This window comes from Drosophila melanogaster, chromosome X (assembly GCF_000001215.4).
Source record: "Drosophila melanogaster chromosome X".
Taxonomy (NCBI): Eukaryota; Metazoa; Arthropoda; class Insecta; order Diptera; family Drosophilidae; genus Drosophila; species Drosophila melanogaster.
Genome location: NC_004354.4, coordinates 21210044 through 21237774, shown reverse-complemented (window position 1 = coordinate 21237774; position 27731 = coordinate 21210044). Strand labels below are relative to the sequence as shown.

Below are 27731 nucleotides of genomic sequence, written 5' to 3'. Positions count from 1 at the left end.
GTTCGCGTCGGTGTCCTGTGTCCTGGGGAGCCGGCTGCCGGATGATGGGCTTTTTTTTCGCCTTCGCCTGCATTGAAGTCGCTACGTTTTGTGTCGATTTCCGTTCTTTTTTGGCCTCCTCGCCTTTCGCATTTTATTTTCCAAAAGTAATCGCAATTGCAAGGGGATCGGTGGTGGCTCTTCAGATTTTTATGGACTAAATGTAAATTGAATCAAGTTATTAGTGAGTTTCCAAGTGAATTAGCCATGGCAAAGGATTGGCGAGCAAATCCAGCCAGGAAGCTGTTAGCCAGGGCGAAATTATGCTATTTAATAAGGTATTTTCAACAAGCATTAAGTCTACGAAATTCCGGTTGCTAAGTAATATGGTTATCCTTTATTATTATAATCAATAATATGTATTAGAATTATGCATTAGAATTCCTTTTCTGTTTTTTCGCTCAGCTTGGACCACCATTTCGCAGGCTTGTGGTTTATTTTGAATTTTTACATAAATAATAGAAAATTCTTTATTTTTGCTCATGCGTTGGACTTTCCGTTTCCTTTCATTTCCGTTTCCTTCCATTTTCCACTTGTTTCGGCCGCCTGAGATATTAATAAATAAATTTATTCTATTTAAATATTTAAGCGCCCGGTCAGTCATAAATGTAATTTATTGCCGCCTGTGCCACACCCCTTTTTTAAGAGTATTTATACCGCTCGCCTGCCTTTGTTGTCCTGTCAATGTTGTTGTCCTCGTATTGTTGCCGCCTAGACGAGGGTCCGAAAATGCTGGAAAACTGAAACTTTTTGTTGCCCCCACCGAAGCCGCTGTGTTGTGTGGTCATTTATGTCATTTCATATTTATTCGGTGGCCTTCTGCATAATTGGCAATCCTCTCGGTTCGCAAAAAAAAAAAATAAATAAATAAAATAAAATACGCAGCCCGAAAGCTTTCAAAAACCACCAAAATAAAAATCAAGAAAGGACCGGGAGCTAACCGATGTCCTGTGGGACCGAGGGTAACGAAAAGAGAGAGGAGTGGCGGGAGCAGATGGCAGAAAATTTACAAAAACATCACAATTTAAGCAGGCCTTTAAAGGCCACTGTCCTGCGTCAGTCCTGTTGTCTGCTTAAAAATAAATCTATGTAAATGCATTTAACGTGGTCGGAATGGGCGGATTAATTGAGTTGCCACTCGGTGGCAGTTGGTTGCTGAATATTGCAGTGCTCCTCTGATCCTCCACTTTCTTCTGCTGCTCCTGCTCCGTCTGCTCCTTCTGCTCCTTGTGCTCCTTCTGCTCCTCCCAGGAATTCACATCACGCATACGCCATGTGGCACATACACTGACTGCTACTTCCCCCTGCACAACTTCGCTCTGTTGGCTCGGCTATTGACTTGGTCCAAAAAGTAGCCGAGAAACTTAAAACTGGCAAAGAGTTGAGTAAAGTTGATCTAGTGCTAGTGAATCCCCGGGCATTTTGTGGCTTTTGCGGCCTTCCTTGGCCTAAGTATTCCAGCCCTTCTGCATATTTTATTGTATTTTAATTAACTAAATCTCCACCTCCGGTTCCGGACTGGAAACTCTGTCAACTTGCGGTTAGGAAAAAGTGCGGAATTTCCAGGGCAAGCGAAACGCTTTTCCAAGACTTTGCTTGTTTCGCTTGAACTAACCCAACATTGTCCTGCAAATGCTTCAAAATGTACACATTAAAGATGATTTGTGCAGAGCATACTCCACTTCCATCAAATCAGTTGCGCAATTTCGGAACAATTCTTATCATGTTTTCTTATGTACTACGACTACAAAGCTTATTTTATACATTTTTGAAAACTATTCAAATTCAGACGGGATCGTTATCAAATCGTAGCTAGACCAACCCATTACGAAGTCTTGAAATTATTCACTTCACTTACAGAACGAAAGCGTGTGTAGTGATTTAACTTTTCTGTGGAGGGAATTATCCTCAAACTTGTTGACATTATCAACAAGACAAAAAAGCCAGCACAACACCGCTTGGCCCAAAAGTGTTTGTCATCCATCCGCCTTTGTCTTCGGTGACCGGGTGATAAATCTGCATTAAAACTTCATTCTATGGACGGCAGACGGCATGTTTGTGTGTCCAAAAAATTAAATGTCACGTGCTAAGGTCGGATATGGAAAGCCGGCCAAGAGGAAAGCAACTTTTTAAGCCACTCTCCCTTCGTCGGTGAGATTGACTTCGGCGTTGACTCTGACTCTGGATCCGGCTCCAGCTCCAGCTCCAGCTCGGGCTAATTTATCAACAAATTGTTAAGTGCTAGCGACTGCAACTGGATGCAGGACCGCCGACAGTTAAATCTCACTTTGACAAATTAAATATTGGCCGGAAAGCGGAAAAATGGGTAGCACGTTAGAGGACTTACTATCTATCTATCCGTATCAATTGTCTCAGCTTTCTAACCGGATAAATGCAGTTAAATTGGCTTTTGGCATCCACTTTTCGGCCTAACCAAGGCAAGGGAGGCCTGGAAAATGGTCTTAAGCCCCTCGGGAAAGCACTTTCCACCACCACCCACCACTTCCCACTTCCCCACTTTTTGTTTGCCAGTTGCGAATCCTCGGCTACCCACTGTCAACATTTTCCGTTCCGTTCAGTTTCGTTCGGTTTTCCGTTGGGTTTGAAGGGTCGCAGCTGCACGCAAATATTTGCCGCATTTTTTATGCGACCACAAAACAGTGGGCGCAAGTGAAATGGCAACACATAGTGTGAGCGAGACGGAGCAAACCTTTTTATGCGATTTGCGTTTCGTCATAAATTTAACAGCAAGTAAATATTTGATTTGATTTTCGCTTCAACCCGACGGATAGAGCCAGAAACGACATCAGTTGATTAAATGACAATTTTCAGCTTTTCAATTTCGTTGATTTTCCTTTATGGATTTAATTGAACATTTTAGGGGGTCGGGAAAGAACTGCAGAATTTTATATGCTTATAAAAGGGCTGTTTTGTTTGTCAAAGAAGAAACAACACTTGGAGCGCAAATTTTAATTGGACAATTCTACATTTCTTATTGCAGTCCGTTAAACTATATTTAAATCTATTTAAATACCTTAAGCAAGAACTTCAGTACGTATGAGTTATATGGTGGAGACGAAAACCTTTGTCTTCAACATGGTACAAAAGAACGTATATTTGTATAAAGTATGCAGGATTTTTCCTAATTCATTAATTAATTTGTGTAAATCATTTAAATTTAATGAGATGACACCAAAAATCATTTTGTAATTGTAGTTATGAGCTATGCATGTATATTTATATTTTAGAATTCGGAATTTCCGTGAAAAGTCCTGAGAAGCTTTGTCACTGCCAACCCGTCCTTTGTGTTTTTTCTTTTCGCTTGGCGGCTTTTTTATTTTTCCTTTCGCTTCACTCCACTAATGGAAATAATTTGAAATTAGGAAAATTATGATGAGAGTTCGTCCTGTGCGCTGTGTGTCCTTTTATGTCTTAGCAACCGGAGGAGGCTTTCCACTCACACTCACACACACACACATGTGACTAGCCGAGGAAAATGAGCATAACACAAAGTTTATGTGCAACTTTTTGATTACAAATGCAAATTACAGCGTCGACTGAAGCTCAGAGCAATAACAGCAAAAAATGTCAGGGCGGAGAAGGAAAAATGCCTGGAAAAGCGTGGCAGGAGAGGGAAAAACTTTTTCATATTGCAGCAAAAATTGCGTCAATGTTTGTTTGTTCGTTCGTTCGTTCGTTGGTTCGTTTGTTTGTTTGCCTGCTTATTTGTTCGTTTGTTCGCCTGTTTGTTTGTCTCTGTTTGCCCATTGCCGTTTGACGCTGTTTTGGCAGTTTAAAGTTGACGAAACATTTTATTTGCAGGCAGGGCCGAAAAGTGCGTAATCATAACTTTGCCGGGGTTTCATGTTGATTTGATTAGGGAAACGAAGTACATATATATTTAAATGTGATGAAACAGGGAACTTCTGATGGCTTTGATGTCTGCGCCAAGGTGTCGGCTACACTCAATAAAGCTGTTGCAAATTGGTCTTGGAAAACTCCGGGCTCTTCAGCTGCATCTGAACTGTTAAATCTCCTCATTTAGGAGCGTAGAGCTTATCTAGACCATAACTTGGTAACATTTCAAAGCCCTATACTTTTTCAAATAGATTGTCTGGAATCGTTTAAGGATAATTGCAGTTTGAAGCTGTTTTTGCCATTTTCCCGACAGCGACCAACATCATTACTCAATTTGCAGCAATTAATTTCCATGCCAACAACTCGATTTGTTCGCCGACTCCGTTCACTATCTCCGTGTGTCCCCTTGCTGCTGCTCCTTGGTCCTTTTTTGTCCTTTTTTTTTTTTTTACCAGTTTTACCAGTTGTGTTGCCTTTGTGCTGCCGCTTGTTTACGGGTGACATCCGTTTTGCTAGTTTTGATGCAGGTTGCCTGCTGCGATAATGATGGTGATGATATGGCCATGATGGCGGTGGATGAGGTGAAGGTGCTGCAGAAGACCCTAATTAATTTCTTCGGCTTTTGTCTGCAGTTATTTGCCTCATATACGAGGAGGACAAGTATATGTACATATATGTTTCTGTATTTAGGCGTGCACAGGTATGGTACGTAAAACCACCCAGGTATTCACTTGCAGCCGGTGGAAACATTTCAACTTATGCTGTGTGTGTGTGTGTGCTCTGTTCTGCAGGAGAAACTTTTTGCAGGCAGAGTGGAGAGCGAAAACTGTTTTTCTGCTTTTCTGCCGGAAAAGTTCGGGCCAAAGGTGGTCGGAGTCGGCCATAACCTCAATTATATGCAAGGCAGCTCATTGTCGTCTGTTTTCTGCCCTGCCTCTCCGCTGGCCGGCCTCCTTCTCCTGTTCGGCCAACTTCTCGATAAGCGTTTAATTGCTGGTCGAGGACCCAATGTCCCATCTTCTGGGATGCCTGGGATTTTGGGTGGCCCAGAACGGTCTGTTATGTGGCTGTTACGGGGCCGGGAACGGGGGTCAGAGAGCACCGGAAATGCGTTGAACAATTTCAACCGGATGTTAAATGTCAGGGCGCTTGTCGCCGTTGTTGCCACAGTGGCCATGGCGCATGGTCCTTGTTGTTCTTGCTGTTTTTGTGGAATCTGCAATTTATAAGCGACAGCCGCTGTCAGGCACAGCACGAAATTGATGCCCGATCCGATCGGATCGCCGGCCCTCGGAGTGGAAACTCCAATGAAAGTGCATCGGGCTGCTATTAAATGCCTCCATTGTAGTGGATTTCAGTGCTTTCAGTTGGTGGTGCTGCAGCAACAGCGGTGGTATTGTTGATACAGATATGAAACTTGGTATACAGCTAGCTACTTTAAGCTATTCTTTGTCTATTTAGGTTTCGTTAGTTGGATAAAGATCCTCAATCATGTTTGTTTGGTCGCCATTGTGGTGCATTTCTATGCACCTGACTGACCTGTAGGCAACTTTAATGTGTGGGTGCTTCTACTGGGTTTTGACCACTTAGTGAGAGTTAATCTGTGGCACAAAAACATTCTATGGCAAACCTTTTTGAGAATTTACATGTGCCAATCTTTTCGAAAATATATGACTAATTTGATTCCGAAAACAAATAAAAAATATAAATTTATCGACCGTGACAGGACTCGAACCTGCAATCTTCGGATCCGAAGTCCGACGCCTTATCCATTAGGCCACACGGTCGCTTGTTTTCAAGCGGATTAAGATGTGAATAAGGCAAACGTGGGAACGAGTGTGGGAGTGGGATAGCAAGAGCGGATTTAGAAAGAGAGAGGGCGAACTAGAATGCGAATAAGAAAGAGAGGGAAACGGTATGTGCGAAAACAAAGCGAGGCGCTAATTAAGCAACGCTCTAATGAACAACGGACGAAATGCCGGGAAATGGGTGAACGGCGGAATGGGAAAATCCCCCATCGCCGGAGTGACGAACTGACGGACGGACAATAAGGTGCAGCTGCTTCCTCTTCCTGGCTCATGAGCACAAATACCGACAATAGAACACGTTTCATACGCAAGAAATGAGTGTGAAAAAACTAAAGAGATGGGCAAAAAATGAAAGAATAACTAGACGGCGGAAAGTGGAAATAAAAAAATGAAATGTCAAGGAAATGTGCAAAATGACTTGAAAACTCTTGTGTTATTATTATGAGTTTGTTGCTTTTGTCTCTGTCGCGAGCTGAATAGAAGAGAATATTTCCGGTTTCGTATTCCCTCTCGCTCTTTCACAGGGGTGTTGTTGGGCTTCCGTGTGTCTAGTCATTACTGCAAGTCTCAAAGCTTTAAGAATTCGCCTCTCGGCGATCCATCCACGTTCTATTTTTAGCCTCGTACGCTTCGTTGCGTGTGATTGCGATTTTTCGCAAACGGGATCAGCGACCCATTTGCTCAGTTGGTTAGAGCGTCGTGCTAATAACGCGAAGGTCGCGGGTTCAAAATCCCCTCATTGTCGGTCCACAGCTCCTATTTTCTTAAGGAATTTAATATTTTCTTTAATGAATTCCTTGTTTGATATATTTTTTTTTTTAGTTACGAATTCCTGCAATTTGTACCATTTAACCCCCTATAAACTGTGAAAAAAATTAATTTTACCGATTGCCAATCAGATCACAATGAATTCCAATGCCAAGCACAATACATTGAGAACAGTCGAATTCATTGGAGCGTCATCAGCATCACATCCATACCACCATCATCATAATATAATGAGCAGCCTCGTCATCCATCGGATTGATTGGCCGGGCCAGAGGCATCTTCCGTTTGGTACTTTATTCATTCGTTTTTCTTTTCATTTGGCTACATTTCATTTGATTCAATTCGATTCGTAGTCGATTTCATGCCATTTCCCTCCATTCAATGCCACTTGCCCACTGAACCTACTGTGTACGAAACCCTTCGATTCCCAGCAATTCCCTTCAATTCATTCGGCTCGATTCATGGCTACCAATTTGCAGGAGGCGCCATTGCCGGCGCTCGAAAACAACATGAGCATATTTTCTTTGGACCATAGAGTGGGGACAGGTCAGTGGGTACTCTGCCCTGTAAATGTTTTCATTTTGCCCGCCGTCCCCTTTAGCTCTTTCGTTTTTTGCTCCCTTTTGGCATGCATTCAAAATGAAAAGTCGTTGGAAAAAAGCAAACCGAACTGAACCCCACGATAATGTGCATCAAATGAGCTGTGCGCACATTTAGCAGGCGTCGCCTTGGCTATTGAACTTTATTAGCCTTGTACTCGTCCTGGCAACTCCACCTCCCAATTCCCCACACCCCGCTGTCTGGCTGGATCTGGTCTGCTGGTCCTATGTTTTTCGAAAAAGCAAAAAAATAGCAGCCGTAAACGTTTGAGAACCTCAAAAGACTGTTGGGGCAGGGGGCAGTTTATCAAAAAGCTTTACCGAAACACGCTCGGACATTTGTCGTGGCTGAAATCCCATGGGGATTTTCCCATAAACGACCAGAAAATGCCCTAATATATGGCCAGTTCTTTTCTGATACAAATCTTTATGGCTGTGAATTAATTGTCGTGTCACACAGCATTGCTTCACATGTATTCTATTACTTGAGATAATTAAGTGTGGTCAGCTTGCTGAAAAGGTATTTCATTGGTGATACTAGTATTGCAAATGTTATTAGGAGGAGGTTTAAACAACGTTTATAAACATAACTCAAGTTCAAAAGGTACTTTCAAGTGAAAGATAAATATTTCTTAATATAATATTTTGGAAAGATGGGTAGTCATTGGGGATTATTTTCGTAGCCAACAAATATTAATCTGATTACTAATTATTTGCAGAGCTTTTGAGAAAGATATAATTCTTGATTAGTTTTTGTAAGATTAAGTAATAAATTCGTATTTTAAACGTTCTATAAAAATGCACACGCATTGAACCAGTCAGTCCAATGTTTCAGGTTTTGTCCATACATTTATACTGTATAAATCAATTGACCAATCGCATATGCCCTTTCAGAGCGCTAAAAAAAATGAGAAAAACAATATATGGCGGGCCGTAAGAGTCGCACACACACTTATGGCCACTAACAAATCATGGCTGGTCGTGCATGTTTCATGTCCACTTAGCCAAGAAGACGACATAACGACAAAGTCGGCCGCCCACCCATAACTCCAGATCCCGTTTCAGTTGAAAGGACTGGCCCCCGCCAAACGGTCCACAGTTTTTGCTGCCACTGGCACTGAATTATGCTTAAATTATGGTAATTTATTTTAGCCCAAAGAGCGATCTAACAGGGCCATGACGACAACGACCACGACAACGTGGACACGGCCCCTGGACTCTGGACTCTGGACTCTGGTCTCTGGTCTCTAGTTTCTAGTTTCTGGTCTCTGCTCTCTGTTCCCTGGTCCCTAATTCTTAGTCCCCATTGGACCCAATGTCCGATGTCTGATGCCCGGTGTCTGATGTCTGATGTCTGATGGCCCATAGACACTGGCCAGTGGCCAGTTTTAGCCCACTGTTACTGTCGTTATCGTTGGCCTGGTCGGAATAGTTCCATTTGTCCATTTGTCCGTTTTTCCATTTTCCATTTTCCCATTTTCCTCATCACCCACTCTCCGGCCACTGGACTAGACTTTTCCACACCCATCATGAAGAAACAATCCAATTATCTATAAAACTTTTTGCATTCAAATTCATACTTCATATAGGCTACAACTTGCTTAGTTATTTATCGTTAATTGATGAGTTTGGATTCAATATAATTACAAAAATTCTTTAATTAATTCTATCAAGTATTGTGTACCGCACATCGAGCACGTTTTCACAACTATTTTTATTGGATTGTTGTGCTTAATGTAGCTTCCTTTCCCCTTTCAGCTTCGTGCTTGAAGAAACTATTTGCAAATTAAGCAAATGGCTTTTTTGTTACATTTTTTATGGGTCCTCAAAAGTTCCCTCGGATTTATTAACGTAACAGAGAAGTGCTCAATTATGACCAAGTCCGAGCAAACGGAATTTTTCCCCTTATTAATTTATAATTTTCTTTGGCGAGTTTTCCCCATCGTTATGTTATTGCAAGTGTAAACAGGAATGGTGAATGTGGCTGTAGATGAATGAGTGGTGCATGGTGGGTGGTGATTGGTGGTTGGTAAAGTAAAGTTAGTCGTGGTGGGTGGTGCTTAGCTGGCGGGTCGAAGAAAATGAAAGAAAAGCAGGCAGCGGCTATGAAGTGGCGACTGGACTGAACGTCGCCGCCTGCCATTGACGCCTCGTCAGCTTCTTGATTTATGCGACTCCACTTCTGACTCACCAAACACCATGCACGACCACCAACTGCACGAACTGCACCAACTCATTCCCATCCCCATCCCCATTCCCATCTCCATCGCCATTCCCATCCCTGTCCTCCAATAAGTGAGCGTAAAAAATGTGAAAAAAGCTGCTGCTAAATTCGCCCTGGGATTTTTCAGATCCGGGGGGCAATTAAAACACAAAAATGCATTCGTATGCGCTTACGAAACAAATGCGATGGGGTTTTTCCGGTTGGCGGATGGTTGGTTGATTGGGTGGTGTGAGTGGGTGGGCAATCGTGTTGAATGACGACGCCTGAAGCCGGGTCCGTTGGTCCGTAGTGCGGAGTCCATAGTCCGGAGTCGATGCAGTCAGAAAAGTATTCTTATAAAATCAACTATATCTCATCTTAAGTAGTATTTCCGTTGGATTGACACGCTTGAACTAATGCATTTTTAAATTAATATTTTACAATTACAACAACTACAATTAATATGCTTAGCATTCATTTTCTTTAAGCCATGTTCAGACTCCAATTGCAATTTCAAACCCTAATTAATGTGCAGTACATTTGTAATAATATTCATAGAATTTAAAGTGAATAATTATTTGAAAACAAAGCTTCGAACTGAGTGTGATAACTAACGTGAAGCATTCCCGATTTCTGGCAGTGCACTTCGTTCAGTCCGGGATGGATTAACATGGCCGCACGGGGCTCATTAAGTGCGTCGTTGACGTTTGTCGTCGTCCTGCGTCCTGCGTCCTGCGTGCTTCGTCCTTCATTCTGCATCCTTCGTCACTGGCTCCAGCGAATGACTGAGTGTGCCCCAGTGGCTGCGGCAGGGAGGCGTGAGGCTTTCAGTGGGGGGGGGGTGGTGGTGTTGGCTTGGGGCTTAGTGGGGTGGGGACTTAAGCGCTGGGACTCCGGTTATGTGTGCTTAGAGCGCGCATCAAATAACAAATTAACGATGACGACGCCACAGGAGCCGCAATCATTTTTACTTGTTTCCTTTTTGATTTGTTTCCGTTCACCTTGTTTTTCTTGTTCCGTTCCGTTCCTGCCCATCGCCTCCCAGAGAGAAGCTGGCAAATATTTGCACTCGCTGAATGAATGATCTGAATGAATAACTCAGATGGACTAATGATGAGTGCAGTTAACATATCGAGTATTGAACTGGAAAATGAAAGGAAATCAATGCGATCATAATTGACATGGAGCAAGTTTGGTCTATCTTGTTATGAAATGTATTTCCAGAACATTTTGTGAAATCTTTATTTATTTTACAATCAAAGTAAACCCTTTCATATTAACAATCATAAATATAATATTTCCCAGGCTAATCGTTGTACGCTACTGTTTTCTATGGAATTCGTTTTCCATTCGTACGCCCACTTGAGACACTGCACTTGGATAATGGCTCAGTGCTTATGGCAATTGATTATTAGATTTGTGTGGCCTCCATCATCCTGGAGCTACAGTGCGATAGGTCTGAATGGCTCTGAATACAAATCGACAGGTCCTGCAGATTCCGCAGCCATCCCCTCGAAAATCGTTCCACATGGAGCGTGACAAAGTCGCCAACCACTAGCTCTTCTTCGGTTTCCGAACGCCAACCCAATCTTGTCCTGATCCAGATGCCTCGCTCCTGAGTCCCTCGCCCTGCGTCCTGCGTCTTTCTGCTTTACAACTCATTTGCGTTTGGCGCCCGTAAAGCAATTATGACCCAATTGGTTTGGCTTTGGTTTGCATTTCCCTTCAATCCACGCCCCACCGCCCACTCCTTGTCGTGTGTTTAACCTGATTTGTGCACAACTGTCATGCTCGTCGTGTGCACTAAAAAAAATTAAAATTCCTTTGAACGTGTGAAAGGAAAATAAATAAACTAATTTCGTAGAGTGGGGTATGTATGTATGTATAGTTTATATTTAGTCACCGCCCAAAAGAGGATCAAAACTTTGGCCCATTAGCACCATCTTCAAGAACTACAAAAAGTTTTTAAAGTTAAAACTGTTGAAAAATATTTATAAATTCAGTACTTTGTGATTAACCTCGCAATCCGCCGAAACACTTCTGCCAGTGTAAGCATCCCGAAATATATGTAAGCACTCCCTTAAGTTCCAATGTGTGTGTGTGTGTGTGTGTGTAACTGGCCATGGACGTGCCCCGATAACAGTGGAATGAGATGGAATGGAGTGTGTGTGTGTGTGTGTGTGTGAGTGCGAATGCGAATGCGGGCGTCCTTCGTCCTGCGTCTCTGTTTCCGGGCCTCGTGCTCCTTCCTTTGTGCATGATGCAATGAAATTATCACTTTCAATTGCAATTGCCACACACTCGCCAGTTCGAGGGATGGGTGTGCGGTATACAGCAGGGGCGCGTCGGCAGAGGGTCTTCAGCTGCCGGATTGAAGGGGCTTTGGGCAGGTGTTGAGTGCACGTAGCTCAGGTATGGCCGCTTTTATGTCTGCACGTGTGCGTCCCACTCACACTAACTGGCTGACAGGTTTCGCTCTCGCTCTCTCCCGGATCCTCGGTCCTTAGTTTAGTGTGTTTCTCACTCTGGCGGGGCTGTTCCTAAAATCTTAGGCTTCAAAACTCTTTTATGGCCTCGAAGGTGAGCCATAAAAATATTTTATATTTATTTCGTTTGTCTGGCGGCTAAAAAACCACTCGAGGCATAAAACCCCCGCCTGAAGCTTTCGAAAAAGCCTTTTTCAAAAATATTTATAGTTATATAAATAAATTTGGTGATAAATTTGAGTTTTATGCTAAACCAAAACATAAGTTGGTAAAACCTTTGCAACTGCAACGCTTAATGCTAGGCCTTGAAAAAAAAGGTTTGAGTCTTGCAGATAAATCAGGAACATCCTGTCGCTTCCGCATCCTGTGCTCCCTGCTCAAATTGAACTCTCCTCTCTGCTCGATTTTCAGCCCGTCTCGCAGTGTGCACCATTTGCATTGCATACTTTTGTGCGTTGCCTTCATTTAATTGCAACGCTGTCGCAGGACGATGAAGGATTCCGTCGGTGGTGGGGGTTTCTCCAAGTTTTTTGGGGCGGGCAGGAGCTGTCCTTTTGTGTGACAAACCAACTGTGGACTGCCTGCTGTTGACTGAAAGATATATGATGCCAAGCTCACAAGGCGAAATTCGCTGCTCTTTTTAAGGACACATCCCCCATCCTTCCCCTCAACATATTTATACATATATTTGTTTTGTCCCTGTGTGTGCCATTTTGTGCAAATTAAATTCTTTACTCTTTGCTCCGCTTCCATTTGAATTTGCTGTTGTTATTTCCCTGTTTTTTTTTTTTGCGGATTTCCATTTAACTAAGTTCTTAATCAGGCAGCCCCTTGACAACTGTCACTGGCAGGACATTATATGGGCGGGGAGTGGACTCCGCGGGGCGCTGACCCATTAAGAAATATGTGCAAATGGAGCACGTATGCATACAATTTCGAGTCAGCGAAGAAATCCATTTAATAACGAAGAAATGTTGAGCAAAGAGTCGCTTTTTTTTATAGGCTTTTATTTTAATTCAACAAAAACGTAAAATTACGTGCACACAAGCAAGAACATTTATTTATTTTAAAACTCTCTTTTTCCCATTAGGAATGTTTTGAGTAATTTCTGCAGATATAAAAGACAAAAAATCACATTTCATCGCTGATCTGTACATCCACTTGGATTCCTGTGGATTTTCAAAGCACTTCTGGAAATAATTCGGGCGTTTACAATGCTCACTCTATTTACGGCCTATGCGGAATTTTCTTATTTACCGGCAGTTATTTAAGAGACTTTCCTTTAATTGGCGCCAAACTAATTTTACGCTCACCAACTAATTTCAATTTCAATTGTTTAACTTTGCTCACTTTCTCCACTAGCCTCTCTGCTCGCTCGCACACCAATATGTCCGTCGCTTTTTTGCGGCAGCCTAGTTTCAATTTCTCCGGCTCCGACGCTTATTGTTGTTGTTTGCCTTGTTTTGCATACTGCATTGTGACGCCTCCCTCCCTCACTATTTTAACCCTTTGGGTTTTTAATGAGCTGCGGGAATAGTTTTTTGCTGCCGCTGCTGCTTCTTCTTCTTCTTGGCTTTGTTGCTGGCCTGGCCTTGCGCCTATTTTCCCTAGAAAAGGGGGCGTGGCGGGCTGGGTTCGCTTGAGTACGGATGGTCGGCTTACGACCCTTGTCGAATTTTTTTTTTTTATACTTTGGCGGCTCATTAGCGGGTCACCGTACCCTAGGGGAAAAACAAACTACTTCTCCTCCATTTCCGTTTGCCATCCGCCTTTCCTATTTTCATATCCCCCTTTCTATATTTGTGAGGAATTTTTCCTTAGTCATCTTTGGCAATGGGTAATTTTGTATCTTGCCCGCAATGCTGACAAAAGCAAAAGTGTTGAACAGGAAGGCAGCTCTCACATGGACTTGTCGCCGTCTCTGTCTCAACCCCCCAGTCCCGTCTCTTTCTGTTTGCCCACTGCCATCTCGCTCTCCCTCGCTCTGTGTGCCTTGTCGCTGATAGCGCAAAAACTGTCAGATGATTATCGGAACTGGGGAACGCCTTTTGTCAACTTTATAAACGAGCTCATCTCGCCATGACGAAAGACTTGGACCGAGGCACGTCCATATCACACAAAAACAAATGCACGTCTTGAGGAGCAGTGGTTCCAAGTGCAGTGGAATTGCGAAAATCATTTGAAAACCGCTAGGAACACCATTTGCTAAAGCTATTCCTCTGATTTTTTCCACAGCATTACTCACTTACCCCCTATTCTTATTAGACGATTCGTTGTCGTTAAGCTGAAGTGTTATTTTAAATCATTATTAAAAATATTCTATAGATTCGATTTCAATTAATATATATTTTTTTGTATATTTTTAGGTAAGCTTAACCTGAAATACTGAACTATTACACTATTCAATTGTTTAAAGTGCACCAATTTTGAGAACGTAAGTTTACAAACGTTTAACATATAAAGTTTTGTTTTTAATGTAAAAAAAAGCTTTCCCAAATTGTTACTCCAGATTTTTGTCAGGACTTTTTCCTGTCTCGTGTCACTGTTTGCGGGCCTTAACCCCTGCGTTCTGATCCTGAGTCAAGCATCCACCTCCAGCACCGCCACGGACCCTTTGCACACTTTGCTCGTTTCTGTTTGACTTGTTGGTGGCGCTCTTTTCTTGGTCAACCACCCCCCCTCCCCCCCAAGGCCTACTAACTTAGCACACCCCAAGACGGCGAGCCACCGAGCAGGCCTTAACCCTTACCCGCGCCTAGGGGATGGCTGCTGTTAATTGGCTGCCACAATTTGACTTTTTGTCGCCTATCGGGCAAACAAAATCAGTTCCAGGAGCATGTCCGTGGGCGACATCATCATTTCCCCCAAGACCCTAATGTCCCCTGCCACCACCCACCCACCCGTTCACAAATTTCTCGGCCACGTTTTCTTTCGCCTTCGTGTGCGTGACTATCGAGCTGTGAGGCAGTTTTGCATAGGAAATTGAAAATTTTCACTTGCTGTTTGTGTAGTCGAAAGCGACGTATCCCTCTCTCTCTCTGCTCACAAAAATCGAAAGAAGTTAGCTAAGGTTGGGAAAAAATTAGGGAGGAAAGTGAAGGAAAATTAGAAAAAGTTGAGGCAAGGGCGCTCCTTCCACTGCGTCACTCATACGCCGTGTGAGCATAAGCGGGCAAACAAAAATTTCTAATGCGATTTTCTTTGCCGCTGCGGGAGCTGCATTTTAGTGCAATTTTAACAAATTTCAGAAGCGAGGATGCTGCCACAGGGACTTTGCCTTTACGATTTGATTTTTCGCTTTGTGTGCCGCAGCTGCAATTCCCATTCGCCGACAACTGTATGTATTTCGACACACTTATACATACATATAAGTACACATTTGTACATGTGTGCAAGAGGGCGGGGCATGGGCATTATAAACTTATCATGAAATAAAGTTAGCAGCTATTCAAACCGCAAATTTTTGCAACGACGCGTTATTAAATCACCAGGTGTGGGAATATGTGTGCACACACGATTCTGTGTGGGAAACTTAACAAAAGCAAAAATATTAAAAAGGAGAAAGGATACAGGATAAGAGGAAGAAGAGGTGGGCTGGCACACACATACACACATACACACACACAAGCACACACGTGGCCAAAATGCAGGCAGCCATCACAAAATGGCTGCGACAAAACGGAAAATGGAAACAAGCAAAACGAAAAGTCAATTTGAAAAGCGGAGACGTCGGTGGAGGGGAAAGAATCGGGGAATACCCTTTAAAGACGATCCTGTCCGAAAGTAACCAGACTACAAGATCACCCTGTAAAGCCATTATATGTACATACATTCGGGACATATTCCAATGGTCATATGTGTAGGCCTGTTTGCCCAAAAATCATATGAATTGTATATTCTCTCGAAAATCTTTCAGCAAGGTAGGTTTTATAAAAGTGGGGTGGGTGAAATAGCTTAGTAACAACTGAATTAAATAAATAGTTATTAAATATGTTGCTTATATGGAATGGAATTGTCTTGAAACTTATTCAGCTAGAAATTGCCATAAATATTAAAATCTTTTCTACCTGAGAGCAACTAGTATCGTTATTGAAGAAATGAGACCACATAAGGTGGCGGACCCAACAATAAAGATTATTAGCTTTCTGATGCCGGCGGAATTCGTTATGGGAATTAATGCAGTCTAGCTTGCAAGATGAACGGATCGGCGGGGATATATATATGCTCCATTGTTCAGGGTATACAAAGGCACAAAGGTGTGGGAATATACATATTTAGGTGGGACGGCGGTGGTTGGTGAGAAGCGTTGTCAAGCCAAAAAGCAGCAGCGTTGACATTTTCTCAACTTAATTAATTTTGCTGCTACCCTGCTACCTCGGCTAATACGCACGCACACTTGTGCCAGCCATTCATATACCTACATATGTGTGCATGCGTGTACATACGTGTATGATGTACATATCAAATACATATACGTGCTCTTGTATGTGTGTATGAGTGTATGAGCTCCCTTTGACTGGCACTTTGTTTAGTTTTGGCTCGCATTTTGGCGCTTGATTAAATTTTGAACGCGACTGTGGGCGAAAATATGGGAATATGGGGTGGGCATAAATATTTCCGATTTCAATTTTCAGTTTCAATTAAATTGGAAATTGCGGCGATAAATTAAATCAGCTTGAGACTGTCAAAGGATTTCAATTACGCACAGAAATGAGTTCATGATCAGAATGAAGAATGGGAAATGGGTAATGGGTAATGGAGTGCCGTCTGCATGATTTATGGCCCGGATTTGTTGCGGGGTCCTTGGCATTGACTTTATAAGGACTTTATTAGTAAACAAAATGCCATAAAATGCAAGCAAGGAGCCGATGGGTTAATAGAGGGGGTCGTGCCGTAGGCCATTGCCCATTGTCCCGGATCTTTGGCCCTTTATCCGTACTCCTTCGGCCTTTCTCCGACACTCAAGTGCTCGTAGTTCTCCGCTTTTGTGCAGATTGCCCTCCCCCTTGCACTCCCCCTCCCGCGCTGGCATTATGCAAATCGCGTTGCCACGCCCCTTTCCCCGCCCTTCGGGAGCACAAAAGAGTCGGCGGCCCAGCATCTGGAATGTCGATGCACAACAGCAACAGCAGCAGCAGCAGCAGCAGCAAAGGCAGCAACATCGGCAGCATTGGCAGCTATGGCAACGACTTAAGTGGATTACAGCGGCAACTTGTTGGCCGGGTAAAAGGATCCGGAGATCCCCGGGTTCAGTGTTCAATAAACACACCCCCAGAAAACACCACGGCCAGGATAACCAGCATAGCCAGGATAATCGACAGGGAGTGTGGGGATGGGGGGAGGACTCAGGAAAAACGTTCGAAAGTTGGCAAATCGATCAGAAAACATTTGAAAAGTCACAGGACTTGCGTAGCTCATCGGTTAATCTGACAGGCTTAAGACTTTCTTTTTTGTGCAATAGTAGGTGCAGTCTTACATAATATTAAACGTAATATCTTGCAGTTTAGAATTACTTTGGAACTTTTCTTAAACATATGAATGTAACTATTTGAGCGGAAATACGTATTGATAAATAATTATAAGTAAATAGATTTCATCCTTTGGCCTATTCTTCTATGCCTCAAATCTGGGATTTTCTTTTTGCGACAGTGTGCTGTTTTCGAGTGCCGAGCCTCGAGGAGTTACTCCATCGGAGGACGACAACTGCAGCTTCATTCCCATCTCATCTGTCTCAGACCAGTGGGCTCTTTGGGGCTTATGGATTTTCCATTTAGCACAGGACAGGCGACTCTGCTACTCACCGGATTTGGTCGCTTCACCAGCCAAACACTCCACAACCGGCACTTCATCGATGCACGCGGCGTATACGCAATGCGGGTGCTCTAAAGCGCCTCGAGTGCTCTGAAGAGGGGGGAGGCCAAGGGCGAGGGTGAGGGCACTTTCCAGAGACAGCAATTAGCCGGGAAAAGAATGCTGAAGATGCCGCTCCAGGAGAGCTGGTCACATAATTTAAAACTCTCGCCCAACTGCAATTTAAACTTTGTTTGCTGCCTTCGTTTACAACGCGTCGCCGGCTCAGAAATTGTTTTCATTCCTCGTCCTTTGGCACGTCCTTTGCGTTTGGTCCTCGCCATTCCTTTTCAGCGTTTTGCGTTTTTTTTTTTGCGTGTCTGTACTTTTAGCAGTTATGCAGTTGCCTAGCAAATAATAACTTCCGTCTTGACTGCTTTGACTAAGAAATGAAATGATTACAAAACAGAGAAGCGGATCCAGTTACTGTGCATTTTATTGCTAAAAGGGAAATTTACATGACTGAAGCCCAGGCTGAAGCTGACTCTGAAGCTGGAACTGGAGCTGGGGTAAACTTTATTACCAGGGAAACTTTGCCGGATAAAAGTGCACCCGCCGCCGGCTGATAGTTATCCTTATGTACTGCTAATAAGTACAACAAATAACAGGGCCAACAACCACGTTGCAGCGACATAAATAAATAACATTCATTTCCGCCCCAGCATCACCGCCACTCCCACTGCCATTTCATACCCATTGTAGCCCCTCGGGCACTCGAGGATTAAGCGAGCGAGCTACAAGACTGAACACTGAGAGCTGCCCCGCCCACTTGATAGTTTGCCCAATCGAATCCAAAACCCACTCATTGCCAGTCGATGGAGCGCGAGCGACTGAAGAGTCCTCCAAAGTTTCCTCAAGTTGATCGAAAAATAAAGCGCGGATAGTTGGCGTGGGGCAATCCGATGGATGTCGTGAGCTGCTGGCCCCAAAACTTTCGGCCCCCTCAGATTCATTATGTTGCGCGACAACTCTTTTGGGCCAGCAATCAGGCATGGTTTGTTTGCGAAAAGTCATGGAAGTCTAAGCACCCAAAAGTGCTTCCAAAAGAACCGAAGTCATTGGCTCAATGTATAGTATTGTCAAATTTTGACGGGCCTCAACTTTCAAGTACTTGGCCAAATCGCGTCAAAAGATAATTATTGGTGCATTGTGCATTCTCTCACTACCAATCGAATTTTATACAGAATTAACGAAAATGCTCATTTTCAATTTTCAATCACCCAACAAGGTGATGTTCTTTGTAAAACAGAGCGACTTTAGGTTTCCTGAGCAAATCACTTTAAGACGAATTATATATTAATATCCCTAATCCTCTAGTTTTAAGTTTTAAAGATTAAATTTTCATATATTTTTTAATGTTCATGATTGTTAAATATTTAGAGTACACATACATATGTGTATATTCTACAATCCCGCCTTCTCCGCGATCCAGGCTCTAACCTTGGAGATCCTAAGGTAGCCATCAGGAGCCGCTCTTCCACAGCCACCACCGAGGAGTAAGCTGGCCAGCCCCACCACTTTGCCTCCGTAGGTGGCCGGTCCGCCGGAGTCCCCATAACAGGCGCCGCTATTCTTGGAATGCAGCAGGCAAATCATGGTTTCTGGCAAACGAGAGTAGAACATCCAGCGACAGGCCCCCCTCGATATACTCGTCACCTGTACGAATAACAGGCTGTCAGAGAGGGGTCCCTTCTCCGCAATGTTGCCCCAACCGGAGATGTCTACGGCGACACAGTTGGGCGGATCCTCGGTGGCCAACTGGATGGCGGCTATGTTGGCGTCAAAGGTCAGCGGACTCTGCAGTCGGAGCACGGCCAAATCGTTGTGTCCACCAGTGGCATAGTTGGGATGCATGATAACTTCGGCCACTGGAATCCTCACTCCGTCGCTTGAGAGGAGCAGACTGCCCGCCTGGATTGACCATAGATCTGCCGGAACTCTAAGGCAGATATATATAAGCAGATATATCTTGCAGTGTCGAACCAAAAGGTTTCGATAATACTTACACATCATTCCCGTGCTTCACACAGTGGCCAGCGGTGATTACGTGAGTGGCCGAGATTATGACTCCACCGCAGTAGTGTTCTCCACGTAGACGCAGGGAAATCTGGTGCGGAAATTGGCCCTGCTTCGCCTTGATTCCGCCAACGATTCGAGGCTCTATCGCGGATTCACTCTGATTTTGGGCTACGTCCTGTCCCAGTATTACCTGGACACCACATAAAAGCAATAGCAAAACAGTCCACAGTGTGGTCCACATGACTTAATGGGTTAATTTCCTGTTAAGTTTTGCTTGCTACAAAACATTTTCAGCTGTATATATGGAGAATAAGTTATAAATAAGTAATGACACTCATTATCATTAGTATTGCTATCCAGCTATATGCTAAGTCAAAAGCCGACCTAATTACATGAAAATATTGTAGTAATGATCTAAATAGAAGACTTTCAGGAAAGGTTATACAATCTAAAAGCAGCAATATCACACATTAAACCAAACCACAGCGCACATTGCTATCCAATTAGATACGCATGCGAAGTGAAAGTGAATAAGATTCGCCGATTAGGAGAGCATACAAAGCTTTAACCCTTAACCCTAACCAACATCTGATATAGTTCACTTTGCGAATGGCTCGCTAACAATTGACCCACGAAAACTACTCATACGAGTGGTCGTCTCTTTCAGCAGCTTTCAATGGACAGCCAGGCGAAGACAGCTGTCCGAGTAACATCTGCTGCCTCCTCTTTCAGCCATCGGATTAACTCAGTTAGTGACCACCCACCGCAGCACTGAACTCCAACTCTTCACTGCACAACACCTTCCATCGCCGAGTGTCATGCATTTTTCATGGCCCGCCACGAGCTCAGCTGCTCAACTAAATTAACGAAATCAATCATCATCATCGTGTCGGCATGGCACCTGACATACAGAGAAAAATACTGCAAACAGCTTGGACTCGCATTTTGCTAATTTGCTGAGCAACGAGTGAAACGAGAAAATATTGTCACCAGTTACAAAGTTTTCCATATCATATCATCCCTACTATGGTTAAAGGCACTGCCTCCTACAAAATACCAAATACAATTGAAGAAAATAGCAATAACTTTTGAAATGAAGTAGCTCTGTTGCGTGACTACTTTGGCTGAGCTATACTTATATCGTTACTTATATTCATAATTGGTATTTGGTTCGTCCAAAAAGTCACTGTTTTCTATCAGTGCCAAATCGATGACCCATTTCTTGCCGTGCACTTTTGTCCGGCAAGGCGCCACATGCCACTTCTCTCACGCTGCGAAATAAAAATGAAATAAAAAAAAAGTGCCAGAGCCAAGAAATGCGAACCCATTCATCACCCGATTGTTGGGGGCTAGTAATTTGTAACCTAATTGAATGCGTAAGCGCCGGAGGCCCAAATCACGCATACGCCCCATTGAACCGCTCTCAATATGGGTTTCAATTTCGGCTGCAGACTTTTTAATTATGGCTGCAGTCGGAAACTCTTTGGCAGCTTTTCTTTTGTCGCCGCTTTTCCTAGCACACATGCCACGCCCCTGCCCGTCTACACCCGCCCAACGTAGGCTCTTTATGTGAAGTTTTTAATTAACTGCCTTACAAAGATTTTCCTTCTTCCGGTATGTTTTTTTGCTCGCTTTCCTCTCCTTTTTATACCCGTTACTCGTAGAGCAAAAAGGGTATACTAGATACGTTGAAAAGTATGTAACAGGCAGAAGGAAGCGTTTCCGACTATATAAAGTATATATATTCTTGATCAGGATCGATAGCCGAGTCGATCTAGCCATGCCCGTCTTCAACTAAAAAAAGCTAGAATGTTATGATTTAGCTTACGGATTATAGAGACGCAGCGTAAATTAGTTTACCCATGTTGCCACGCCCACTTTAACTCGAAATTTTTTCATAATTTTATTAGTCTTGCAAATTTCTAAACGCCATAAGCCGTCGAACCGGTCACGCCCACACTTTGGAACAATTTTTATTTATTTTTTTTTCCATTTTATTCCCCAACATCTATCGTTATCGCAGAAAAATTATAAAATTACGCATTCACACTAGCAGAGTTACGGGTATCTGATAGTCGGGAAACTCGTCTATAGCATTCTCTCTAGTTTTTTTTTTTTATATTTGTGTTGCCTGCCTTTTTGTGATACGCTGCTGGCCCCGAGCCTGTTCTGGCCACAAATTGACATTTTTTGCCGGGAACGGGACGGAATGGGCTACCTTTTTGACGATTTTCGCCCTCCTATTTTTCGATTTTTTTGCGAGTTTCCACTTTTTTTCTATTTAGCTGACGGAATTTAATAAGCCAGAAATTCGCCAGCCAAAGCGAAATAAATTTAAAAAATCAGCCCGCGATGTTCCGTAATTAAAGTTGCTCTCACTGGACAGATCGTTGTGTTTAGAGCTGCACTCAGAGAAAATGTGCGAGGCTTTGTAAAAGCCCAGAGCGCAGAGGGAAATCTAAAATTAAAATTCTTCTATTCTTAATGCATATTAAACATTTGTAATACATTTTCTACGGTCTTGTAGTTGTTCAAGTACTTGAAATTAAATATTGTAAAATATTAGTTTGACATTCAGTCGCATTGTCGCAGTGTAATGTCGCATGCGCGACCACGCCCCCTAGCCCCAACGCCCCCCGGGCTAATGACAAATGGTTGTCAGTTTGTCAGTTGGCCGCTGCAAGAACTGCAGATAAAAAGAGAGCAGCGCTTTTTTGCACCTATTTTGGCAGGCTTTTGGCCTTTTGGCCAAACTGTGCACTTTCCCGGGTAGTGGGAGAAGTTTTTGAAATGAATTGGAACTAATGAATGAGGGAATGAGTGAATGAGCTGTGGGGTTGCCAAGCTCGCAAACTGGCTGACTGGCAGACTGGCTGACTGGCAGACAGGCGAACTGGTGAACTGGTGAACCGGCAGAGGCAGCAGCTGCTCGTTCGCCTGTGCAATTAACTGTGAAAATGCTGTCACAATATTTAAAAGTTTTAATTGTTTGTTCAATTGCAATTGCAATTTAAAACTGGCGCCAAACTTTGCACTTTTGTTGTTTTAAACTTGTTCAGCGACTCTCGCTCTCTGATGTCGCCTTCTCTGGGTTCTCGTCTGCTCGACTTTGCTGTTCCTCGTTTTTTTGTAGAAAAAAAAAGAAAAATAATTTAACATGAATATATCGCATTTCATGGAGTCATACATCACGAGGAGGCCGTCGGAGGGTTAAGGAGGCGGCGTTGGCGTTGGTGCTGTCGGGGGAGGGGGGCGTGGCCGGCCGGCGGGCAAGTGACAGCACTAACATAAACCACAATAATATCCAAAGTCATGAAGGAAGTAACCAAGTGTGAATTTTCGGTTTATGCCTTGCAAACCCAAGCGTTGAAGCGGCGCTGCTGCTGTTTTTCCTGAGTTCCACCCCCTTTCCCCCCCCCCCCCCCCCCTTTCTCGGTCGCATCTCCTCGCCGCTTTTCCGCTTTCCCTCGGGCGGTGCTCGTTGGTTTGGCTTGTTCTCCTTCTCCTTCCTGTTGTCGGTGGGTCAGATGGGCGGGGTCCGGATTTATAGCTTCACTTGGCCACACTGCCGTAGTTGAGTTTGCTACAAAAATGCCAGGCGAAAACTTAAAATGGTTTAAGCGTCGTGCACTTGCAGTATTCCAATTAACACTTAATAATTTATTTATGCAGTAGGAGGCATTAAAAAACGCTTTACTTCTAAGTACATCACTTAGATTCATTTAAATAGTTCGTGGTCTTTTGAAAGCAATTTTGAGATTAGAGAAACGATTAAAATCGTTCAAAATATTAGTACAGTTAAGTTCGCCATACAATGAACGGAATATTATTATTATATTATAGATAGACTTTCACACATCAAGTTGGTAATTACTTTTAATGTACCATTTCCCTAAAGGAACTTTAAAAAATATGTTTGTTCAATATTATGGTTGTTGTTTTTGTTTAAGTCTCCACTTTCCATGCCTGCGCTCACTGCGGGTGTCCTGCGGTTTAAGCCCCCCCCCCCCCCCCTTCGCACACATGCATAGGTCCCTTCCGACGCCACTGACCGCTTGGCTGCGCACCCCTTGCAGTTGTTTTATTTGCGCTTCCGTTTCGCGGACAGTTTGCTTTGCTGTTTTTACTTCATTTTTCTCGAGTTCTGCACGCCGTATCTAACTGCCTTTGTTGCTCCTTTTTGGCTTTGTTTTTCGATTTCTTTTTATTTTGTTGTTTTTTTTTTTTTTAGTTGGTTTCTTTCGCTTACAACAGAAAAATGTTGCAACAAAACATTTACGACGTCATCGTTTCACAATTTTCGTGCCGCGAGCCCCCTTTTTGTGCTCACTTTCTCGATGTCCTAGAATACATGTTTTGTATTTGTGTGTTGTGTCTTGAAATGAAAATTGTTGTTGCCGCTCTCGTTCTTCATGTTGTTGTACAAGCGACCGCCCACGCCCCCACTCCTCTCCCCCTTCACCGCTTCTGTTGCTGCTGCGGCAAAAAAAAAAGAGGCAAAAAATAACAGTGGCAAAAAAGAGAGGCAAACCTTGTGTCATTTATCATGCATTTCCACTTTTGGCTTCCGTCGACCGGGACGTGGCCCGCACAGACAAATGTACGGGGACAGCCGGACGGACAAGCGGACGGACGGACAGATGGACAGACGGACAGACGGACTGACGGTCAGCCAGCCGGACAGTACACGAGTCGAGTTGCGGGCAAGAAAGACACAAGCTTTTTAAAGCACCGAAATGGTGCACATAGACTACTGCAGACTATGTGCAGGAAAACTTCCTATCAAATCATGTTTTTGAAATTAAAATGTGATTCAATTAAAGATTTCAATTGTTTTAATTGCAAAAGAGTGTTTAAATATCTTTTAAAAATCTGGTTTAGTATAGTGATTAATGCCATTTTCTTATGGCAGCCTACTCCTTTTCATGATTATTTTCTTTTCCGCTTTGCAAAATTGGGAACAGCAACATATAGCCAGGCAGCAAATTTATGCATTTTCATTTTTCATTTGGTCATTACCGAAGAATTTCCATTTCATGCAAAGGGACCAAGATCTTTAAGCGGAATTCGAAATTAATCAAGACGAACGAATCCTAAATTCATTTTCTCCACGGAACAGCGAGGAACATTTTCTGGTCGTGTCCCCCGAATAAGTAGCCGAGTCATTTGTAAAATTTGAATATGGAAATGTTGCGAGTGGACGACGGCCAAGAAGGGAAAATGATGAAAAAGTTCTTGAAATTGTTTGATATTGCAACGCGCAAAATATTCGAGACCTCCCCGTTTCTTTTTTTTTACTCACTGGAGGGCAATTGATTAAGAGCCACGGGAGACTGTGATGGTGATGGAGTGTCTGCTCCAGGTGGGCTGACTGGAATGAGTTGACGATTTTCAAGGTCCTCGAAGAGTTCAGAAACGGCGAACGAAACTTGGAATTTCCCTCCTTCTTGGGGATTTTCCGCCGAACGCTGTGCAGTTAAATGATTTTTTAATATTTTGAAATAATGAACAATAAGCTTCCGCGCTTGAGAGAAAAACGTTTCGCTGCACACTTAAGTGTTTATATATTTATTCTTATCTTTTGTTAATATACTTTCAACATTTTTCTTGTTTGTGGCCTCTTCGAATCTTGTAGCGGGGATTTTGATTGGAAAGAAAGCAGCTGGTTTGATTGCATGTGGGAAGAGTAGAGTATCCATTTTTTCTGCCAAACAAATGCGACGCCATTTGGTCGCACTCCATCTGCATTTGGCCATTTCTTTGCCCAAACTTTCCCATTTCCCCCTGTGACGCATCGGGACCGCAATGAACTTGAACCAGCTGTCAATGTGATAAATAAACTTGGCTTGCCAAAAGGGTACAGCCCCCTGGCTGTGCTGCAGCATATAAATAATAATCAGGAGCGGCTGTCTCAGCTGTCTAGTCACAGTGCGTTTCGCAAGTGTAAGGCTTGCGTGGTACGTGGAATTATTTAAAAATCAAGTGGGCCAAGTCTCTTAGGGGAAAGACAAATTCCAAAATGTCCATATGCTAGCACGAAAAATAAAATTTACTTTAGTTAAGAGAAAAACTAAGTCATTGCCTAATTTAAATACACGTTTGCCGTTTTCAACTGGACTATAAAATGTAAATAAATAAATAATAAATTTGAGGTTAACAGAAGGTACAATCAGAGGGTACACAACAAACTGTCATTGCAAGCTTGTAATGCGCTTTTGATTGGTTACATAGGGCAGATGCGTTTTTTTTTTTGTTTAGAAGCAAACTGCCTTCAAACTTGTTTTAACTCTTACGCGAAAGTTGGCCAACTGAAAAAAAAGTATTTTTCCATCTTGTACTTTGCAGCAACTTTTGATCCAAGGGCGTGACATCGATAGCGAGCAACAGGATGCTGGCACTGCCTTTGCTGACTCTGGCGGTCCTCGCCAGCTGCGGCTACTCCGTGGACGCCTACTCCAGTACGTATACGTAATATTTCAGGTGGGGGTTGGCTTTCGTGGACACCTTACCACCAACTATTGTCCTAGAAAGCCATCACCCCACTGCCATTTGTTGTGTTGTGTAATCAGTACTCCTGAAATGAGCACCGATCCCTTGGATCGGTGGTGAACCTTTCATGCCTTCATCAACCCTTGCCCCTCCATCATTGACATACTGAAGCCAGATGCGGTATCCCCGATTTTGAGCAGACTTATAATTTGATTTTCTTTTTTTTTTCCGTATGATTTTGACCCACCCACTCTGATCCACAAAACACACACCGAAACCCGCAATCCGCAACCCGAAATCCGAAATCCGTAATCCGCAACCCGTAAACCGTAAACCGTAATCCGTAATCCTTGAACCTAATCGAATTTCCCGCGGGCGAAGAGTACGGCCGTGGATGCGGGGACATTGGCTGCCTGCCCACCGAGGAGTGCGTCATCACCAGCGACTCGTGCAGCTACAACCAGCGTGACGGCAAGGATTGCGGCAACTATCCCACCTGCAAACGGCGCTCCGGCGGAGGATCATCCGCCTCGAACAGCAGCCCCAACTTGGCAGCCCCCTCGGCCAATCCGTCAGGTATTTAGCTTGGAACCCCCCACTTGATTACTCATTGTGCGCTTCCCTGGGGGAGTTGTCCAGGCGATTGGCATCGTGTTTCGTAATTCGAATTTCGAGGTTTGGCGACCGGCGATTGGCGGCTACATCTTTTTGGTTCCTCAAAACAAGTTATTTCGGGTTAAATCCAACGAATTTCTGGGGGCGCAAAAGCTGACTTCGGGCGCCGAAGATAACAATAGCCTCTCAGAGACGAGAAATAACACGTTGCATTGAATACAATTCAAGAAATAATAATTTTCTGAAATATACAAATAATATAACGCTATTGACTGACCTATTGTCCTAATAATCACATCACGTATTCACATACTCTTTCCAAGCCTCGAAACTCTGCAAGGCTATAAGCTTAATTCCAAATTACCGAACTTATTTGTCGTTTCTTTTTGTTTGGCCCCAAGTATTTGTTAAGTTTTGTGATCATTTCCATTTATATGTATGTATCTATGCTATATAACTGAATGTAATATGTTTTATGGCGATCTAATACCCACACCAACACACTGAGCGCTTCCGCTGACTCAATCAATTTAACACTCAATTCGACTCTCAATCAATCAATCAACCAATCACTCGCTCGCTCGCTCATTCATCGCCTCATTCGCTCAAGGCTTGCAAATATTCGACTGCTAACCACCCACCCGCCCCCGCCTCTCCCCCTCTCCACCGATCACTTGTGCATGTTTTAGGAAGCAACAGTACAGAGAGAAAAAAGGCAACATGCAACACGTCTATTTACTTCTGTGTATATAACATATATTTCAAATTCAAATTCAACTTTATTAGCACTAAAAATCTTTACAACTGCATAATAGCTTTTGTATTTTAAGCTTACACAATCTAGCAGCTGAAATGAAAATAATAATTTAAGAGCAAAACCAATTTCTTAATGTCCATGTCTTAAAATTAACATCAAGAAGGTTACGAGTACTTGAATTAAAATGCTAGAATCATGTTTTTAAGGAAGTTTGACTGTTGCCTGACCCATCATAGATTA

At 43.3% G+C, this 27731-nt stretch overlaps 2 protein-coding genes, 1 non-coding gene and 1 pseudogene across 12 annotated transcripts in view, besides 1 other annotated feature; 2 read left to right on the top strand and 2 right to left on the bottom strand.

Annotated features, from left to right (window-relative positions):
• Window positions 1-27731, top strand: part of Mnr (Membrane-bound Notch regulator) — a 75862-nt gene that overhangs the window by 43397 nt on the left and 4734 nt on the right. For 4 of the 9 annotated variants that reach the window (NM_167734.2, NM_001272828.1, NM_001272829.1 and 1 more), the window contains 2 exons: window positions 25976-26088; window positions 26501-26695. In NM_167734.2, coding sequence (NP_728397.1) covers window positions 26019-26088; window positions 26501-26695 — 265 coding nt within the window. In that variant the 5' untranslated portion in view covers window positions 25976-26018. Of the gene's footprint in view, window positions 1-14127; window positions 14196-25975; window positions 26089-26500; window positions 26696-27731 lie in introns of all 9 variants that reach the window. The other 5 variants (NM_167735.2, NM_001272831.1, NM_001272830.1 and 2 more) reach the window with 2 other exon arrangements.
• tRNA:Arg-TCG-2-2 (transfer RNA:Arginine-TCG 2-2) lies at window positions 5612-5684 on the bottom strand. The gene has a single exon. It is a non-coding gene; the product is annotated as a tRNA-Arg (tRNA).
• tRNA:Ile-AAT-2-1Psi (transfer RNA:Isoleucine-AAT 2-1 pseudogene) lies at window positions 6376-6450 on the top strand (annotated as a pseudogene). Its single transcript has one exon. The product of its transcript is annotated as a tRNA-Ile (tRNA).
• Window positions 18940-19897, bottom strand: CG32523 (uncharacterized protein). The gene is made up of 2 exons (NM_167738.3): window positions 19618-19897; window positions 18940-19550 (listed from the first exon to the last, which is right to left on the bottom strand). Exons 1-2 carry the CDS (start codon window positions 19869-19871, stop codon window positions 19016-19018), a joined length of 789 nt encoding a protein of 262 aa, NP_728401.1. The 5' UTR covers window positions 19872-19897; the 3' UTR covers window positions 18940-19015.
• Window positions 21274-21734: a mobile genetic element.

Excerpts from the sequence above, each read along its gene's own strand:
- CG32523 (NM_167738.3), bottom strand. The coding sequence starts at position 19,871 with ATGTGGACCACACTGTGGACTGTTTTGCTATTGCTTTTATGTGGTGTC. Across the intron at positions 19,551-19,617 it reads GTGAAGCACGGGAATGATGT|AGTTCCGGCAGATCTATGGT; the intron begins GTAAGTATTATC and ends TATCTGCCTTAG.